General features: G+C 45.1%; 4 protein-coding genes across 7 annotated transcripts in view; 3 read left to right on the top strand and 1 right to left on the bottom strand.

Annotated features, from left to right (window-relative positions):
• The first annotated feature begins 361 nt into the window (after positions 1–361).
• Positions 362–5,270, top strand: LOC108131971 (ran-binding proteins 9/10 homolog). Its single transcript, XM_070278321.1, has 12 exons — positions 362–439; positions 1,276–2,518; positions 3,181–3,345; positions 3,414–3,604; positions 3,666–3,847; positions 3,906–4,018; positions 4,075–4,226; positions 4,287–4,480; positions 4,539–4,705; positions 4,768–4,907; positions 4,965–5,076; positions 5,134–5,270. The coding sequence occupies exons 2-12, from the start codon at positions 1,339–1,341 to the stop codon at positions 5,268–5,270; spliced, it is 2,733 nt and encodes a 910-aa protein (XP_070134422.1). The 5' UTR covers positions 362–439; positions 1,276–1,338.
• Positions 5,271–5,294: 24 nt separating this feature from the next.
• Positions 5,295–5,993, top strand: LOC108132138 (sex determination protein fruitless-like). Its single transcript, XM_017251432.3, has one exon. It carries the CDS (start codon positions 5,295–5,297, stop codon positions 5,739–5,741), a length of 447 nt encoding a protein of 148 aa, XP_017106921.2. The 3' UTR covers positions 5,742–5,993.
• Positions 5,994–6,511: 518 nt separating this feature from the next.
• Positions 6,512–7,218, bottom strand: LOC108132137 (succinate dehydrogenase assembly factor 2-A, mitochondrial). Its single transcript, XM_017251430.3, has 3 exons — positions 7,148–7,218; positions 6,911–7,092; positions 6,512–6,854 (listed from the first exon to the last, which is right to left on the bottom strand). The coding sequence occupies exons 1-3, from the start codon at positions 7,163–7,165 to the stop codon at positions 6,584–6,586; spliced, it is 471 nt and encodes a 156-aa protein (XP_017106919.2). The 5' UTR covers positions 7,166–7,218; the 3' UTR covers positions 6,512–6,583.
• Positions 7,219–7,681: 463 nt separating this feature from the next.
• The window catches only part of Galphao (G protein alpha o subunit), a 28,981-nt gene continuing 17,337 nt past the window's right edge, over positions 7,682–19,325 (top strand). The window contains exons 1-3 of one of the 4 annotated variants that reach the window (XM_017251296.3): positions 7,682–7,826; positions 8,938–9,206; positions 18,347–18,531. In XM_017251296.3, coding sequence (XP_017106785.1) covers positions 9,089–9,206; positions 18,347–18,531 — 303 coding nt within the window. In that variant the 5' untranslated portion in view covers positions 7,682–7,826; positions 8,938–9,088. Of the gene's footprint in view, positions 7,827–8,937; positions 9,207–15,498; positions 15,902–18,346; positions 18,532–19,325 lie in introns of those variants that run through there. The other 3 variants (XM_070279131.1, XM_017251297.3, XM_017251299.3) reach the window with 3 other exon arrangements.

The raw sequence follows: 19,325 nt of genomic DNA, 5'->3' as shown, positions 1-19,325 counted from the left end.
AATAGCAAGTGCTTCCTTTTTGGATTACAATAAAATGCTGATAAGAATAAAAACTATTACCAAACCAAGTTTAAGTTCATTTTTATAATTGTAGGTGTAATATCTGGTTTGCCAGCCCTGAAAAGAGATTGATGTTGAAAAGTTTTTTACTTTATGGAGTATAATATAAAGATCTAGACGTAAATATTGTAAAAATAAACATCATAAATGATATTTTTTTTTTTAGTACTGTAGAAATACTCTGAAATTGAAATTGGCGCTCGATCTCTGTGATGGTTTGGCGTAAAAATAGTTCGATATAATTTCGCAGGTAAATATCGATATGTCGCGTAAATAAACATTTTTCACATCTCTACTTAATGGTCAGTGTTAAGAAACACCATTTCATACATAAAACAGAAATTTCGTAGCTTAAACGACGCATAGCAACTGCTCAAAGGTAATTATCTCGCCAAATCAAATCGCAGTCACTCAGTTCAGCAGCATTAAATGCAAATCAAAGCAAATTCATCTGCCAGAACGTCCCCAGAATCAAATTCATGGCCCCAGCTAAAAATTTTCTTCTCTGTGCGTCCGTGTATGCGTGCGACGTGTGTGTGCGTGCAGTTTCATGCATGTGTGCGAGAGGGAGAGAGAGAGAGTGCTGTGTTTGTGTATGTGGACAGTGACTCTTTGGTTAGAGGGAAAACAAAGAAAACTTCAGAAATGAACGACGTAAAAGGCATTTTCAATGAAAACATTGTTTAATTCCAAAAGCAAGAGTGCAGAAAACGTTGGCTAATTTTGATTGGTTATCGATTTTCCTTTTGCCTGCATGCAGTTTTGTAGCTGTAGTTGTTCCCGTTTGCTCTGGTTGTTCTTGTTGTTCTTGTTGTTTTTTTGGGGCTGCAGCTGCGCGTCGCAACTGTAAACTACACAGATGTTGTTGTTTTGCGTTGTACTTGTTGTTGTCGTTGTTGTTGTTTTATTTCCATGAATTGTTGCTGATGCATTTTGGGTCAGTGAGCGTGTGAGAAAGGTGAGAGTGCAGTAGAGAAAGAGAGTGAGAGAGAGAGTTGGACAGTGTAACGGACAAAGGACATTGCATCTTGGAGGTTGTTTGTGTTTCTGTGTGCTGGGCCGCCACCCCCGTCCTCTACCCCACTCCTCCCCCAGCGTCCTCATGTATACACAGCATCCGTGCGCTCACATTTCGCTCATCTGCTCAAAAATCGCTGCAGCCTCACTCACCCAATAGCGCTGCTCTCTAATCGTTCGCCTGACTCTTTCTCTCAGTCTCCTGTTTGCAACAAGAACGAAATAGCATCCAGAACAACAGCAACAACAACAAGAGCATCCATGGAGAACATCGAGGGCAGTGACAACAATTTTGAGCCTCCGCAGCTCTCCTCGGAGAGCAATAGCAACAACAGCAGCGCCAGCAGCAGCTCCCACCAGCTCTCCCAGTCGGGGGCCGCTGGAGCCCCCTCACCGTCGCACTCCCCCCATTCGCACTCGCACTCTCCCACTCCCTCCCCCTCGCCACCTGCCCTCTCGCCCGCCCCAGTTCCCGACCCATTCAATGCACCGTCTGATCTCGAGGGTCGCGACCAGCAACAATCATCATCGCATGATCACTCACCCACTCCTACTTTCCACCAGACTGCACCGCCACCCACGACTCCATCGACGGCACCTCAGCAGCAGCAGCAGCAGGAGCATGAGCAGCAGCTAGAGCAGTTGCCGTTTCCGCAGGATCAGCGAGATCAACCGGAACCAGTACAGGATCGAGAGCCGGACCTGCAGTTGGAGGAGCAGCAACAGCAACAGCCGCATCCGGAAGGCGAACAGCAGCCCCAACCAGAGGACGAACCGGAAGCTGAGCCACCGCCACCGCTGCTTCTGGAGGAGGAAGCGGAAGATCCGGACTCGGAGTCGCAGGAGCATCGGGAGGTTATAGACGCCAACGCCATTGCCGATACCATAGACGCCAACGCCGTGGAGCGCATCGACGACTACGAGGACGAAGAAGGCGAGGCGGAGGAGGAAGGAGGCGTCCGCGCAGGCGAAGGCGACGGAGAGGAGCAACCCCTCGCACCTGGCGTCCACCGGCTGCATTCTGTGGCCGTTCTGCCCCGCTACTCCACTACACCACTGCCCCAACAGCTGCGTGCTTCGCGCCACCACAACAACAACAACAATAACAATATAAACAACAACAACAGCAGCGGCAGCAGCAGCAGCAGCCGACGCACTCGCCACTTCTACAGCAACAACGGCAGTCACTTCAGCAACGACATGTTCCCGAGCCACTCGTCCCGCAGCAACGCCCAGGGCTCGCCCCGGGTCGGCAGTCGCCGCCAGCACTCGGCCCCGGCCGCCGCCTCCAATTCCCCGCAGCACCCGGGCGTGGATCCCCTGAGGGTGCTCTATCCCAATGTCAACGAGAATGAGACGCCGCTGCCGCGCTGCTGGAGTCCCCACGACAAGTGTCTGTCGATTGGATTGTCCCAAAACAATCTTCGAGTGACCTACAAGGGTGAGTCTTCAAGTTAATATTATTTCTAGTCTAGGAGGGAAGAGTATTTCTGTCGGTCTGGAAGTTTGGATTTTATTTCGTTGCTGGTGTCGGATGACCGACCAGACAGGTGACTAATATTTTCCTTCGAAACTGAGAGCTTTAACTGTTTAATCATCTGTTTCACAATAACTGTATACTGACTTAACCCTTAACCTAGTTTCGTTTTGGATACACAAAATGGAGGGAAACTGGAATGTAACTTTATCTTTAGTTGGAATTAAAACCTATTATCTGAAAGTCCAAAATTTGCCAAAAAAAAAAGAATGAATTTTTTATCAAAAGTTAAAATAGGATAGCTTAGAATTCTTAAAATAAATACCCTACAACGAAGGAGGGAAATAAATGGAGCAGGAGAAAGCAGTGGATGGGGAGTAGTGAGTGCACTTTGGGGGCCACTGGGTGTAGCTGCAGTTGTCCCGCTCTCTCCCCCACACATCTGCTCTCTCAGCTGTGGTCTGGTGGTTTTTGTTTTTCAGCGCTCATGCCTCCCACGCTCATTCGCGTGGCTGTTAACCATTTAACAGAGACTGCTTCCAGCACTGTTATACTGCTGACAAAATGTTAGGCACTTTGGAATTAAAAATTAAAACATTATTTAAAATATTTTCCGACCTTTGTAGGCGTTGGAAAGCAACACAGTGATGCCGCCTCGGTGCGCACCGCCTACCCGATACCGTCCTCCTGTGGACTCTACTACTTCGAAGTACGGATCATCTCCAGGGGTCGGAATGGCTACATGGGCATCGGACTGACTGCCCAGCAGTTCCGGATGAACCGCCTCCCAGGTTTGTTTTGCGTTGACGCTCGGCGAGATGCCTCCATGCTTCCTAATGACCACACACCCCTCAAGTAGGTTGGGACAAGCAATCATACGGCTATCATGGCGACGACGGCAACTCGTTCAGCTCGTCCGGCAACGGACAGACCTATGGGCCCACCTTCACCACCGGCGATGTCATCGGATGTTGCGTCAACTTTGTGAACAACACTTGCTTCTATACCAAGAACGGCGTGGATCTAGGCATAGCATTTAGGGACTTGCCGGTGGGTAATCCAAGAAATCCTTATTTTGTTCGAATCTATAACCTTTACCTTTATATTTCAGACCAAACTATATCCAACTGTGGGCTTGCAGACTCCCGGCGAGGAGGTGGACGCCAACTTCGGCCAGGAGCCGTTCAAGTTCGATAAGATAGTGGACATGATGAAGGAGATGCGCTCCAATGTGCTCCGCAAAATCGACAGATACCCTCATCTGCTGGAGACACCAGAGAACTTGATGAATCGGTGGGTCTCCCAAGCTAACACTTCTTTTAAATATATTTTAACTTCCCTTTGATTGCAGCCTGGTCTCCACGTATTTGGTGCATAATGGCTACAGCAAGACTGCCGAGGCCTTCAACGGCTATACAAACCAGTCCTTCGACGAAGATCTAAAGTCCATAAAGACACGCCAAAGTAAGTGAGAGACTCTTCGCTTGAAGGTGAAACAAGTAAATATTTGGTGCTTGCAGAGATCATTAAGCTAATACTGACGGGCAAAATGAGCCAGGCCATCGAACACACCCTACACTCATACCCCGGATTGCTAGAGAATAACAAGAACCTTTGGTTCGCCCTGAAGTGTCGTCAGTTCATCGAGATGGTCAACGGAGCTGATATTGAGGTGGGTTCTTCCCTCGGAAGTGAGCTTAGAGAGCTGCTATTTAATTCCTTTGTTATACAGCAAGCCAACAATAAAGTCACCGCCACCACCCAGACCATGCCCACAAACCAAACGTCCGTGATACAGTCGACCAAGGCGTTTAAGCACAGCAAGGGCAATGGCAACGCCAATAGCAACCAGCCACAACAACAGAACAACACTGCGACTCCAGCTGTGATAAAGCCACAAGGCGGCGATAAGCCCGATTTGAAAAAGTAATTCCTTGGGCGCCAATGGGGAGGATAATGTTCTAACAGTTTGGCTCTCTTGCAGCATGATAGTGGATGACAATTCCAACAAGTGCGTCGAGCACGACAGCAACAGCATGGACGTGGAGATGGAGCCCTGCCAAAGTCACTCCAACGGCGGAGGCGATTCCTGCTCCAATGGCAATGCCAGCGCAGTGCGCAACTCTCTAGATGCCATCGACGAGGAAATGGGTAGCTATAATTGGTTTATATTTCAAGAGATGTTTTAGAACAAATTCTATCTCGTTTCCAAGACGTAGATGTGTCCCCCTCGTCTCGCAACTGTGGCCGTGTCATTGAAAAGATCCTAGAGTTTGGAAAGGAGCTCTCCAGCATGGGCCAACAGCTGGAGAAGGAGAACCTCATGACTGAAGAGGAGCGTCAAATGTTGGAGGTTTGTGCTTCAATTTCTTAAACTGTTCAAGAGTCTAGCCCTTTTTGTGTCTTGTAGGATGCATTTAGCTTGATTGCCTACTCAAACCCGTGGTCCAGTCCGCTTGGGTGGCTGCTGTGTCCTTCGCGACGTGAGAACGTTTCCTCCACGCTCAACTCGGCCATATTAGGTGAGTCTCCAAGATAATCCTCTCTTTATGTCTTTTTCTAATGCGATGTGATTGCAGAGTCACTGAGCTTCGAGCGGCGCCCGCCGCTGGAGTATCTCGTGGCACACGCCTCCGAGCTAATCAAAATCATTGGACAGCACTCGCTGGGCGAGGACGCTTTCATCACCATCGACGATGTGTTCCCGCAAAATTGACCCAGTTCGCCGACGCTGCTGAAGATGTTCGAGACCACGCTGACTCTGCCGCGCACCAGTGTGGCCCTCACCGAAACGCTGGGCAGCGCCGGCGGCGGAGCCTCCACATCGACGGCTGCGGTCGCCGTGCAGACGAGCAAGCGTCGTCGCCGGCGGCGCAACAAGAGGCGACGCAAGTCCTCGCTCTCGAGCAGCACCGAGGCGCCCTCCTCCCGCACCTACGATCCAGTGATGACGGGGAGCGGCTTGCGTTCATCCGGTGTCTCAGCGGCTGGATCGGGATCAGTGCGTCGGGGACGGCATCGCAGCGGAGTCAGTTCATCTTCATCGGCGGCGGCGGCGGCGGCAGTGGCAGCAGCAGCAGCAGCAGCTGCAGCGGCGGAAGCAGAAGCAGACGCGGGTCCTCTGAGCGGCGGAAGTAGTCCCTCAATGTTCGTGGATCCGCAGGACTTCGTGGAGACGCTCGACTAAATCTAGATTATTTACAATTCGAAGTAGGTTAAATTTTGTTGTTACTTCCGTTCTGATTTTACCTGCGCTGGCCCTTCTTTTAACTGTTCGATTTTGCTTGAGATGCGACGACGTTTGGCGGCCTTTGATTTAGCGTGATTTTAATACCGTTTAACAAATATTTTATCTAGCCTCTGTAAGCATTCAAGTGTGTAATATTATGATGCAAAATTAAACTGCTAACTGTGCTGCGACACAAACCTTTCAACTGAATTCCCCCCCGCCTCGATTGTCTTATGTCTTCTGCGTATTGTTTCCACCCACAACACCCACAACGTCAGAATATAACCAACCCGCGCTTGTGAAGGGGATAGTTAAGTGAGAAACCGTTCAATCATCTAATTAGAATGTTAATAGCTAACTCCATAGTTAATTGGTATCAACGTACGTACGTAGCTCTCCGCGTTCAAGTTTCCAGTGTTTCTGCGATTTTCAATCGATTTCTCCAATTACGTGTTTGTGGCAAGACTAAGCAAATGGCAAATGAACATTTTAAGTGTAATATTCGCTATAGTGATTAAGCATATTAAATCTACCCTATATATACATACAAGATTGGTCATACACACCTACTGCAAGCATGAATTCAATTAACTGAATAACCGTTTAAATATATAGTATGGATGTGTATTTAAGGAAAGAATTGGTGTTTTTAATTGTTTGGGAAGCTGTTGGGTCTACCGGTCCCTTGAAGAATTTTGTCCAGGGATTTAAAAACTACATTATTTGGCTCAGGAATATAACATACAAATTATTTAATTAACTCTTCACATAAATATATACAATTTGATCATCTTCTTGGCCTACAGATCCGGCTGACGTATACGCTGCACTTTCTCCGCATTCTTAACGTGTTCCTTGAGCAACCGCATTATTTCCGTGTCGTATTCCGGGGGCGTGGGTTTGGTTTCAGTGGCCCAGTAGAAGATATCCCAGTCGTTGCTGACCCCATTAATCAGATCATCATATTGGGCGGTCTGGTCTGCCGTGAAATCCTTCAGGTGTTTGGCCACAAAGGTGCTCAGGAGCAGGTCGTTCTCCAGCATTCCGCGTTTACGGCTCTGGTACAAGAGGCTATAAGATATTTATGAATTATATTAAAGTTTGCTAAAATTTCGAGGAAGACCCACCGTTGCTTGCGCGTTTCAAGAGGTTCGTCGGGTCGGGAAGGGTATTCCGGCACTGGGATATGAGGTGGATCGTCGTAATCCACAATTTCCCCGGGTGTTGTGTATTCAGATTTATCAAGATTGCTGGCGCTACGAGTTTGGGCCATCGAAGGCACCACAAGTCGCCGCACAGCCGAGGACGCCTGTAGATTTTTGTATTAGCAGAAGTTTCTGATTGTTTAAATAGTAATAATTTACCAGAAATTGCCGCAACATGGTTTGGTAAACAATAATGCTTTTGGTAAATGATATAACTCGCTATCATAAATATCGATGTTTTAAATAAGATACTAAACGATATTGGTATCGATAATTTTTGTTCAAAATCGATTCCCTTATAAATTTTCCCGTTACAGATTTTTAAATTCAGATTTAGCGCCAAAAGTGTAATTCTTATAAGCTATAATTTTAAAAATGTTATTTATGAAATAAACTAATTGTTAATAAACCTAAGTGTATTCCCGCTACGTCTTGTATTGTTTCCAAAATAGAAAAGGCAATATGTTGATATATTCTGTAAAGGATTCTGGTCTTATTCAGAATACTGAATAATATCCTGATTTATTCGATTTCTTTCTAGCAAATAAAATAAAAATCGACATATTTATTTGAAAAAAATATATAATATATTTTTATTGATAACACTAAATCTTGGTATCCACCTTTTTACCCGTTTCGAAGAGCAAGAGTGCGAGATTCTCTCTCGAGAGAGCAAAAGAGCCATTGCGGACCGTGTCCAACACTGAATACCCACCATTTCTTCACAACACTGAAACTCCTAATATTTACCAGGCCGATTTTTCGCACACAGAAAAAAGTGCAATTTTCCATTTCCCTGCGGCCAAATTACAAGTGCAAGTGCTCGGCAAGTGCAACGGTAAATAGCTCGCGATCGGTGCGGATGCGGGATAGTGCGGAAAAAGGCGTGAAAACGGCGTTTGGGTGGGAAAAGCGAAAAGCAAACCAAAAAAGGAGAGAGCCAGGCCAGAGCCTCCTCCTGCACACGCATACAGGCGCAGGCGAAGAGACAGGGACACACACACAGTGGCAAGGCGCGGTGTGTATACGGCGCTGGGTGGGTGGGTGGTTGGTGGGTGGCCGAGTGGGCGGGGGTGGCGCCCGAGAGTGCGTAGTGTGTGCGTGAGTATCTGCGAGTGAGTGTGCGAGTGAAATAAGTGAAAATTTATACGAGAAACCCGAGAAAAGCCACGCACTGTTTGCATAAAAGGCGCATAAAAACTGCAATATTCTTTGCATAATTGAATTGGTAGAAGCATCGTCCCGCCGCCAGCCCCACTCGCCAGAGGCCACCATCCTCCTTGGCAGGCCGTTTTGCCGGCACTTTGCGCCTACGCCCACGCTTAATACATACACACGGGAAAAGCAACAAAAACGAAACGAAACGGCAATAAGTCACCCACCGAGGAGCGAAAGCAACGGCAGCAGGATCAGGCCGAAGGACCTTGTTGGGTTTTCACCAACTGCCTAATTCACTTACATGATAAATTACCAGTCGAGACCAGCCTTATCGAGATCGAGATAGTCGCCCCGATAAGATACGGCCGATTGATGAATTCGGTTTCCTATCAAAAGTACGCTCCATATGCAAATTAGCAGCTATCAATGCCTTTTCCCTGCCTTTGCTTTTTCCCTCAGCGACTGCGGCTGCTGCTGCTGCTGCTACTGATAACAAGAACAACAACAAATGAGAATATCTTTGGGGATGACCGAAGTCCGAATACCCTAGCCTAGTGTTCAGTGTGTCTAGTCCTTGTCCTGGTAGTAGTTTTCATAATTTAATGCACCACTTCCTCTGCCAGGGCCCAGCAGCAGCAGCAGCAGCATAATTGGGCGCAGACAGTGGCGGCCATAAAAGTGTACCCACCCACGTTCTGTGATACTGTTGTCCTTGTCCGTCTTGTCGCGTGAGTCACCCTCTGACCCCTGTGTGCATTTGTTATTGTTTATGGGCCTCTGTATCGTTTCAGTTTAAACCGTAAAACTGTACATAAACAAAAAAAAAAAGCAAGAAACCAGAAACAAAAGCGAGAAAATACGAAAATCCCAAAAACCGGATAGTCCCCGTGTAAAGTACCCCAAGTCCACTCAGTCACAAATCCAACAAAATCCGAACCCACAATGGGCTGCACCACCTCCGCCGAAGAACGCGCCGCCATACAGCGCTCCAAACAGATCGAGAAGAATCTCAAGGAGGACGGCATCCAGGCGGCCAAGGACATCAAGCTCCTGCTGCTAGGTAAGTGCACGCATCCCCCAACCCAACCCAAGCCAACCCCCAACCGGAAGCGGAAACACTCGCCGCCTACCTTTCCGTCCTGCGAGCGGTTTCTATTGTTCTATTTTGGAGGAAAATTGATGGTTTATCGCCGGCCAGATTCCCGGGCCACTTGAGTGCGTTGGAAAATTGTGTTTTTTGGGTTTTATGTGGCGATAGATAGGGGAATATTTATTGCGCACACTTTCCCCCGGGCCTGGAGCGGACTTTGCTCCCCACGCTGCACTTTAAATTGGTTTTTTGATTAATTCAAGGGCTGTTGTTTGCTACGGATTAAAAATATCAACGTGTTACGAAGTACTGGACCCCAGGTTCCGGGATTACAGATGCTTACGGATTTCCTATTGCGACCTTATGAGGGTTAAGGGGACTATTATGATATACTTTCCTATATATTCTTTCTTTTAGCGACCTGCGATCCATTCCGATAAGCTAGTTTACGTTTATTTTTACGACTCGGCCCAGAAAAACCCTGGCAAGGTCACTCCACTCGACCCGACTGACGGATGAGGCATCGCCGGCCTGACAAACCTATTCTTGGCGTGCCTTGTGGCCAAGGCGAGCCCCATCGAAAGCAATCACCAGCCACCGCAATTGGGTCATGTTTTCGGGTTGCATGTCGAGTTCCGAACAGAAGCCCCCAAAAATAAAGTCTCTCGAACCAATGTGCCACGACAATGGAACGCCCAAGTGCCACAGCAACAGTTGCATCTGCCTCTGCCTCTGCGGCTGAGTGTGAAAACTAAACACTTTAGTCGGGGGGTGGGGGTGGAGGAGCCATGTGGCGTGCATCTCGAGTGGCAACCAGCCTTATCCGCAGCGGCAGCCTTAGCCTTAGCCTCCGATTTGGCCAAGTGCGTCTGCATCCGCCGCAATCGACGCCACTTGGCATTGAAACAGTCGCACGTGTGTCACTGGGTGGGTGCCAGTGGTTGGGTGGTTGGTTGGGTGGTTTGGTTAGTGGGTGGTTTAGTGGCCTGGGCCCCTGACATTGAAATGTCAGTTAATCCTATTGACTTTGTCCTGCCAAAAAAAAGGATTCAAGCTGCAACATAGTCCCATGTTTCTGCTACACTTTGTCGTGCCACAGAGGCATGTAGAGGTAGCCTCATATATTATGTAGGGAACACTGAAAGAAAATACGGTAGCTTTAAATAAATTAGTACAAGACTATCTTGAGAATTATAAACTTCATTAAATGTATATATTATCCTTAATTTTATTTTTGATTAAATTTTAAAAATAATACCCCCAACAAACCCCCCTTTTTGGCTCAGTGCATTGACATTACTTCCCCCACAGTTCCTCGCTGTTGTCCTGTGCAATCAGGCACAACTTTTAAACGCCCCAACAAGCAACACGGAGCAGCGATTGCAGCTCATGTTGCCACAAGGCTCAAAGTGGTAGCAGGTCTGGCAGTGGGCTTGGACCAGGGTGGGGAGTGGCAGGCGGAAGCATCGAATGGCGGCCAGGAAACACTAACGAAACAATGGACGGCACAGGACGGAAGGCGGTGGAATAAAGCGACATGTACAAGTCCTGCTCGGGTGGACTTGTGGGTGTTGCAGGGCGGTGGCAAGTTGCAACATCGCAACAATTCCGTGCCGCCGTTGAGTGGCGCCTCCTGGCGGAAGTTTGAAGAAAACTGAACCACTTGAAGCATTCTTTCCCAGCCGTGAGGTTATTGAGGAAGTGTTCGAGGCTCGATTGTTGGTTTTCCCATTTTCCAGATTGTTTGCCTGTTTTGCAGGGCACTTGGGGGCGATCGGGAAAATTGATAGGAAAACTATCACAACGGGCAACTTTCTTGAGGAGCGTAAGAAAAATATCTCTTCTTTTAGTTGAAATATAAAATCCGATAATAAAAGTTTGAAATATGACTGGTTACAGCTGGTTACGTGGCGGAAGTCAGCATATTCGCGGAACTTTTCAAGTTTGCAAGATTTATCTTTAATGTAAAATATTTCTTAGGAGCCTTTGAGCCTAATTCTAAAAAATAAAACCTTTTTTAATGGATGAAATTAAAAATTAAAAACCTTAGCCTAAAACTAAAAAATAACACCTTTTTTTAATGATTGAAATTAAAAATTCCAATATAAAAATTATATTTCAGTTTGATTGTCAACCACTTAATTGACAATCGCATCGCTTATTCTAAGCTTTTATCTGCTATTTGGATTAATATTCATAAGATTGGATTCGATTAGATTTAATGGTTTAACATCATCATCAATATGTTCGATTGCCTTGTTAATTTTTAGATAATCTCTAGAATTATAGCCACAAATGTTACGTTATTCCGAGTATTATCTCCGAATAATAAGTATAAGTTCTCCGTAAAAACAAGTATTGTTATAAAACCTTTAAAGGCATTTTTCGGTTTCATTTCGATTGTTTCTATTCTATTTATCGTAAACTACTTAACCGATTTTGATAAAATTTTAAACCGACCTTTTAAACACAATGAGAGAATATATATATAGAACATAAGAGAGAATATATATATAGAACATAAGAGAGAATATATACATTTTTTTTAATTAAGCTACTTAAAAACTAATATTTGCGAATAAGGCCGATTTCTGTATTTTTTATTGAGAAGGTCTGCGAAAGATACAAAAGTTTTATACCCTCTTTGTTTCTTTTCTCCAAATACAGATTTAAGGTTTTTACTTAATACGATTTTTTTATTTAAAATAGGTTTTCGATTATACTACTCGAAGATATGCTTTCAAAGTTAAAGTATCTTATTTCCCGTAGAAATGATTCCAATTTGGCAGACTTCGAAATGTGTATTCCCAAAAATTTACTAAATCTATCATTAAATATATATCTTTCAAAATAAGTGTTTTAACTATATGTTTAACTTTTTTTTTATTAATTACTAGAAAAAGTGTGTTAGTATAAAGTTTGTTAATGAAACTTAAGCTCTTAAAAGAGGCCGATTTCAAAGCTCAATATCTCTAGATTTAAGATCTAATACCTCCAACTATTTGGATAATGTATCTTATAAGTCGCTCAAAATCCTTAGATTACAACCCAAAATGTCTAGAAACCGAAACTATTTTCTGAAACAAAGCCTGGAAGGTCAGACCCGCTTCTCGGAGATCGCAATCCTTTGGATTCTCGAGTCTCGAGATTCGAGAGGCAATTGCCGGGGAAATAAACATGCTCGTTAAGCGAACCATAAAAGATGCCAAACACAGCACAAATCGAACTTAATTGAGCAGAGTCAAATGTCGTCCAAGTGGCGAGAGGGCCGGGCCGCGACCTGTGCAACCCGTACAACGAAAACGTAAAACGGCACGCCAAATGGCAATGGACGGACGGATAGACAGGCACCCGGCTGTAGGGAGAACCGGAGAACCGGGAGGCATGAGGTGCAGATTGTTTCAGGAGGGCGACAAGTGCACAAGTGCTCCACTTTGCCGCTGTCTGTCATTCAAAGAGCGAAGAGTTCGCGTGATAAAAAAAAAAAAAAGTCAATTTGTTTGCCGTTTGTCGTTGAATGCGGTTTTGTGGTTGGGAGGTGGGAGCTGGGAGCTGGGGCCCCTCTTCGTGATGGCTGATGGCTCCCAATTCATTCAATAATTTCATTGCCTCATTCATTGTTTTCAGGTTTTTGTTTTCGGTCTGGACCGGAGACCTGGGACCTGGTCCATATTCGCACAGCGATAATTTAATAAAGCTCGTTAGGGGTCGGGTTGGGGTCCGGGTACGGGTCCGGGTACCCCTTTCGCATTCGAAATTGTGTCCAAAGGCCGTCAAACAAAATGATGAAAATGTGGAATGTCACCTATTTATGGATTTCACTGTAATACAGTGTTTAATTCACTCTAGAACAGGCACGCCATTCGCTCGTTGGAAGGCCAATTACCGTTCCGATGTGAACCCTTTCTTGCAACGGTAATTATGGCTGGAAATAGGAAAACGGCGAGATTTCTCAGAAAACCCTCGTTTGCATAGAACTCCTGACGGCCTGGCCCATGTCTGTGTCAGGATGTAATCTATTAGGGCTTTATTTATAAAACAAGCAAACGGGACATTTCAATATACCGTACAATGAACTATAATGGAAGTCCTCAAGACTGACTCCTCTGGAACTAGTTCCATTACCTCATATAATAAATGAGAACTATTACCGTGATTACAACCACGGCATCTGTAATTGAGGCTCAATGGAACCGTTAATTGATTTGGCCATTGGCCATAACCAATCGAGTCCTGCGGATGGATGAAGAGTCAATCAGAGCCCCACTGACGGAATCCTGGCAATCGAATCAATGCGATTGTTTTATCTTATGGCCGTTCCCCCCATTTTCCGCTGTCCCGTTACGTGAACGATGGCGATGGCTTTGAATGGCGGGAGTCCGTGTGCAGGGGGAAGGGGTTAGAACGATCCTGCTCTCGCTGCTGCTGGCCAACTGTTTTGTGCTAATGTGCTCTGGCTTGGCCCATAAACGTGGCAAAGTTCTAAAGCCGCTGACTTAATTGTGTGCGCGGGGGGAGCGCATGGGAGTCTCCATTTAAACTGCAAAGCCACTTTAAGTTGCCTCAAAAAGGGGCGAAAAGAAAGCAAAAGGAAAGCAGCTGGGAAGTGGGGAGAGTGAGGCCCCGCGTGGGCGCACTCGCCGATTCGTTTGTCCTTGTCTCACTGCCACTCGCCCAGTGCCTGCGCAGGCTCGTCGTCCCTCTCTGACTTTTGAACTTTCCAGTGGCGCGTGCGCATGCTCCCACTCTCTGCACTCCCGCTGGCTCTCTTTTTTCCTGGAGAGCTTTTCGTCGAGCACCGAGGAATGTGTGTGTACTGAAAACAGTGGCGTTGTCGAAGGATTCGGGCGGGGGGTTTTTTCCAGCCACCCCCTGCGGCAGGTGACGAGAGGTGCCATGGCGATGGAAAGCGTTTAACCCCCAAAGTCTACGCCACTGGTGGCGAAAGCTTCCGTGGTGTGCGTGGTGCGTTTTGGGCGGCTCCGTTCTAGAGAGAAACTGCTTCGAGAACATCCAGGCAAACGGTAGTTCAGTCGAGTTCCGTTAGTTCTTCAGCCAACTCGCACCGAATCGGTGTTGCAAAATGCAAATAATCGCTTAATTACAGTTTAGTGACGCCAATCGAAAACGTAGCAGTCTGTGTGTGAAAAAGATTTTCTGTAAAATGTAGAAAATTGCTGTGAAAATCATTTGCCATTTGTTGATGAACGAAAAGTATCTGGAGGCGCATCATTAACATGAAAATTCTATTCTATTTTCATTTTTACGGACTACGCATGAATCATTTAGCGTGCTGGAATATACACTGCCAGCAACAACAACAACAACTGAAGCAACAAAAACAAATAGGCCCCCCCTCCCTCCGAAAAGTGTACAAAAGAAAAGTTTTGTTTGTGCTTTTCTTATTTGGCTAAAACAACAATCGCCTCCTTTTGGCTGCTTTTTTGCGTCAGCATGTGCCCATTTTCCAGCTCTTCCCTACTCTGCTACTCCGCTGTCTTTCGTGCCCCTCGCGCTCTCTTGTTTATGGCCACTTGTAAGACAGCTAGCGAAAAAGGGGGCGCCCCAGTGGGAGTTGCAAACAATAGAGCTCTTAATCATATATCCACACAGATATTACCTATATATGCCATAAACGCGAACACCAACTGCTGGAGTTCCCGCAAAAAGGCAAAAAAAAAGAGTATATTGCCATAATTTATTGATTTTTCGCCTTGTTTATGGCCGCACATGCACAGGTGTTAGTGTGAGTGTTTGTGTGTTGATGTGTGTGTTTGTGGCCAAGGATTTTGGGCTGCATTGCCACGACTTGCCACGAATTTTGGTTAATGAAAAACAAGAATCTTGTGCAAGCTCCTTAATTACATTTTTTTTCCACGACTGTGAGTGGAAAAGCTCTTCCACTCGCTTCTTTCTACTATTTCTCTACTATCTCTCCGTCCCGTTCTCTTTCTCTCTCCATTTCCCCAATCCCGAATCCCCCTTTTCCATTTTCCCCATTTCCCTGAAGCGTTTCAGTTCGTTTCAGTTGGGCAAAGACAACAAAATTTCCCAGCGACGAGTAACGAATTTCCCCGCTCTCGGACACGCGGAACTTTTCAGTTTACAGTTGGACTTTACCGTTAGCGGTCAAAAGGCTGGCAGCGGTCCTCCAGCATCCTCCAGATGTTTATCAACAAAATGCGCAAATAAAAACAAAATCGATTTTGTGGCTTACTCTCATACGGTTTTTCAGTTAAAAAAATATTTCAAAATTAAGAAAAAGTAAACAATATCCTTTAAAAGCAAATCCCTGAAGAACCAAAGCAAGAGATCCAATAAAAACTGATTGTGAATCAAGAGGCCAAGTGCTGGATAAGTGATACCCTCGGATACCTCGATTTAAGTTAAGCCCCCTGATTTGTCCCTACGGAACGCGGTGCAGCACCTGTTATCCTGTTAGCCCGTTATACTGTTTTCGTTTTTCTTCGCTGGCAACGTAGTCGGCCATTGAGTTGGCCGATACCAAACGACCTTCAAAACGTTTTGCGTCGAGGCAATACGCACCATGGGCTGCGCACAGTCTGCCGAGGAGCGAGCCGCAGCCGCCCGGAGTCGCCTCATCGAGCGCAATCTCAAGGAGGACGGCATACAGGCGGCAAAGGACATCAAGCTCCTGCTGTTGGGTGAGTTCGCTTCGGAGTTGGAGCCGCAGTAGGCCCGTAAAACGGTGGCCCGGTGGCCATAAATATTTAATTCGAGCCTCTGCTAAAATTAGTGTAGCATACTTAGCGGCTGCCCGGTCCGAATTAATGCTCATTAATGCCCGGCATAGATGTCAGGGGTGGTGGCGGCACATTCTCCCTTATCGCCATCGAGTGAATTAGTTCCTGTCAGCTGCAGCCTTGGCATTTGACCGATGCTATTTGTGGTGGTTGGGAATCCTTTCTATTTTGTTCCTTCGAGCCACGAAAAGGCCATTTTTTTTAGAGCTTGCTGCCGGTTGTAGAACCTTTTAAACTGTTTTATTCGGATCTTATATTGGTTTTTTATTTGTTTATTAAAGTAAAAATAAATATAAAATAAACAAATCGTGCTCTAGGCTTACGTCACTTGAAAGAGGAAGGCAGTGATTTAAGACCTTTAGGAAATGGTTGGATTCCAAACTCTCTAAAGTCTAAACCACTTCTAAACCGCACTTATAATCACCTTAAAAAGTAGTTCAAGTTCTAAACTAAACTGTAACCGAACTTATCACAACAATCGTATCCAATCGAAACGGGTTATAGCTACTATCCTGATTAAAATCATGAATCATTCAGCCATTGATTACCTAATGGCATTTGGTTTGTAGACCCTCCTCGCCAAGAATAGCCCGCTTGGCGCAGTGCTCTCTCCAAGAGGGCTAAGTGCGAATGCAAATGGCCATAAATTTAATAATCAGAATAATATTTTTTGCAGCAGACGGCAAAGTTCAAGGTCAGTGGGTTGAATATTAGTGTGCGGTGGGTGGGTGGTTGATTGTAATTGCAATTGGATTCCAGTTCTGATAAGCAGACACAATAAACATGCCTGTCATGGATGGTAGATGGAAGTCATGTCTGGGGCTGATACACTCCCTACAGATGTACCTACTGCCCAAATTTGGCCTGTTAATCACTGCATTCAGTCGGAATTTGTACTTTTTCCGTTTACTAAATGAGAAATTTCATATTTTGGGCTCTCATCTCCGGCTGGCGGTGCATGTGCCTCCTACTGTACGGCCCCCCGAGCACCCGCCTCTGTGTAAACTGTTTACATTCCGGGTATTTCATTTAATTTCCTCTTTGCTGGCCCGAAAATGTTTGGCAAGGGGAGAGATTTCTGTTCAGATTTCAATTTCTGACAGTTTTGCGTGTATTTCGGTATAAAAATGTTAATTTTTTTCCACGGCTGCTACTCGGGCAACACCCACTGCTCGTGTTTGAATTGCGCGGCCGTGTGGGTTCGAGTGTGCTGGAAATGTTTATTTAAAAAAATTGTACTTTTTTTCGTTGCTTTTCAGAAGAGTGCTGTGCGCATCCAAGAATTCATAATAATAATCAGAGCAACACGTTCTACCAACTACGTATACCCGTGTACTCTGTGGCTGTGTATCTATTGTTTTCCTGCAATCCGTGAAGACATTAAATTTAAGCACTTTTCCTTCGATTTCCACACAAACAAAACATTAATCTCAGGTGCCCCCCGATCACTGCTCCTCTTGAGTTTTCGGGGCAATCTAAACATTTCTGTATAGGATTCTGGGTGGAGTTTTCCTTTTCCACTCAGTAGCACCTCAAGTGGTGGACAATGAACTCTTTGAGGATTTAATGTCTTCCAGGGACTGGAGGATGATTCAATGATTACATTGGGAGTGTAAACAGTAGCTTCTCCTTCAAGAGTTTCCAGAACTTTCACCCTGGATGCCATGACACAGTGTGGCTTCTCGGGAACCCATTTGTTTACCTCTATCGCCCGTCTATTAAGTCATTGCAGCTGTAATGGACTGGCTAAGCAGGTGAATGCCATTTCCATTCATCAATTATTAGCAATTCTATATCGCCAGCCTTCGAGGATGCCTGAGACTAGCAATTTTCCACTCGGAAGTCGCTCAATTAACAAATTGCATTCAATTGGATGGAAATCCTGCTGAAACTGCAGCAGGACTCGGGGCGGGGTCATCGAGGGGCTGGGCCAGGAGACACCCGCTGACCAGGGCCGAACAATTAATCCTTTGTTTGCCTTTTCTAGTGGCCCCCCTGCCACGGCCTCTTGGGCTCTGAGTTTCTCATTTCTTTTGGCCGACGGCATCTCGAGATGATGATGCACCGACGATGGTGCTGGGACGGCGATGGGATGATTATCGTAATGCCGACGATGATGGGCCTGGGCGGGGCTGTGTTCAAAGGCCATTAAGCTCTACTTGAGAAATACAAAGCACAGACATTTAGTGCTCGGCCACTACTACACCCACATATCGCAGCATAAATATTTGCGACCCCTCGGGCTCTTCTGTCCATGATGTCCATGTTCTCCCATCCCAGATAACCAAATAACCAAACCAGACCAGATCTATACGCGTCACTAACTTTTCTGTTATCCCCTTCTAGGTGCCGGTGAATCGGGCAAGAGCACAATAGTCAAACAGATGAAAATCATTCACGAGAGCGGCTTCACTGCGGAGGACTTTAAACAATATCGACCGGTTGTCTACAGCAACACAATACAATCATTAGTTGCAATACTGCGCGCGATGCCAAACCTAAGTATTCAGTACAGCAATAACGAGCGGGAGGTAAGCCCCAATGAGAGCTCCATTCAGTCTGATACACAGTGCGATATCAGGGGATTCCTACTTGGTTTTGAGTTGATTTTTTTTTTAATTTTTCATTTAGAGAACAGCGAGATTGTTAGGGATAGTACAGGCCATGGTAGAAACCTTTTTCTTGAAGAAAAATAGATGAAAATAATATTTATATTTTAAGGATTTACAGTAAATGGGAATTACTTACTTAAAGTTGAAAAACTAGTCCTTCTTTGTTCATTTTCTTCTAAGATACCGAAATATACCAATCTTCATAGCTAATTCAAGTTAAAGCAAAGTTGAAATAAATTGAAACAAATATTAATATATTTATTCATTTTTCAGAAATTTCATTTCTAAAATCTTCTTCTTGAAATCTTTAAATCAGTCTTTAATTCCTAGTTATTTAAATCCCTGAGTAAGAAATGAGTAATCAACTACATGACTTTGAAAGTACTGATTAGAAGCTTATTTGCTACATATTTCTTATACACTTTCCTTAAAAAACATGACTTAAAAACTTTATCTAAAGAACCAACATGATGTGTTTTCTGAAACCAAAACCATATGTTTTATAAAAAATATAATTTAAGACCAATATTCATTAATCAAATAGCTTATTGAAATGAAACTCTTTCTAACAAACTTTAAAAATAAATATTGCAAATAAAGATTATTATTTATATGTCCATTATTAATACCTATAGCCAAAGTACATATTACCATTAACTTATAGTATTTATAAAAGACCCTTAAGTGTACCATTTTCTTCTTGAGAGATCATT

This window comes from Drosophila bipectinata, chromosome 2R (assembly GCF_030179905.1).
Source record: "Drosophila bipectinata strain 14024-0381.07 chromosome 2R, DbipHiC1v2, whole genome shotgun sequence".
NCBI classification, from domain to species: Eukaryota; Metazoa; Arthropoda; class Insecta; order Diptera; family Drosophilidae; genus Drosophila; species Drosophila bipectinata.
The sequence above is the reverse complement of the archived record's forward strand: the minus strand, read 5'-3'. Positions and strand labels throughout refer to the sequence as shown.

Bases quoted from the DNA above. Each gene is read 5' to 3' on its own strand.
- LOC108131971 (XM_070278321.1), top strand. From the start codon at position 1,339: ATGGAGAACATCGAGGGCAGTGACAACAATTTTGAGCCTCCGCAGCTC. The intron at 4,227-4,286 runs GTGGGTTCTTCC...TTTGTTATACAG, and splicing joins TCAACGGAGCTGATATTGAG to CAAGCCAACAATAAAGTCAC. The intron at 5,077-5,133 runs GTGAGTCTCCAA...ATGTGATTGCAG, and splicing joins GCTCAACTCGGCCATATTAG to AGTCACTGAGCTTCGAGCGG.
- LOC108132138 (XM_017251432.3), top strand. From the start codon at position 5,295: ATGTTCGAGACCACGCTGACTCTGCCGCGCACCAGTGTGGCCCTCACC.
- LOC108132137 (XM_017251430.3), bottom strand. The intron at 6,855-6,910 runs GTGGGTCTTCCT...AATATCTTATAG, and splicing joins CTTGAAACGCGCAAGCAACG to CCTCTTGTACCAGAGCCGTA.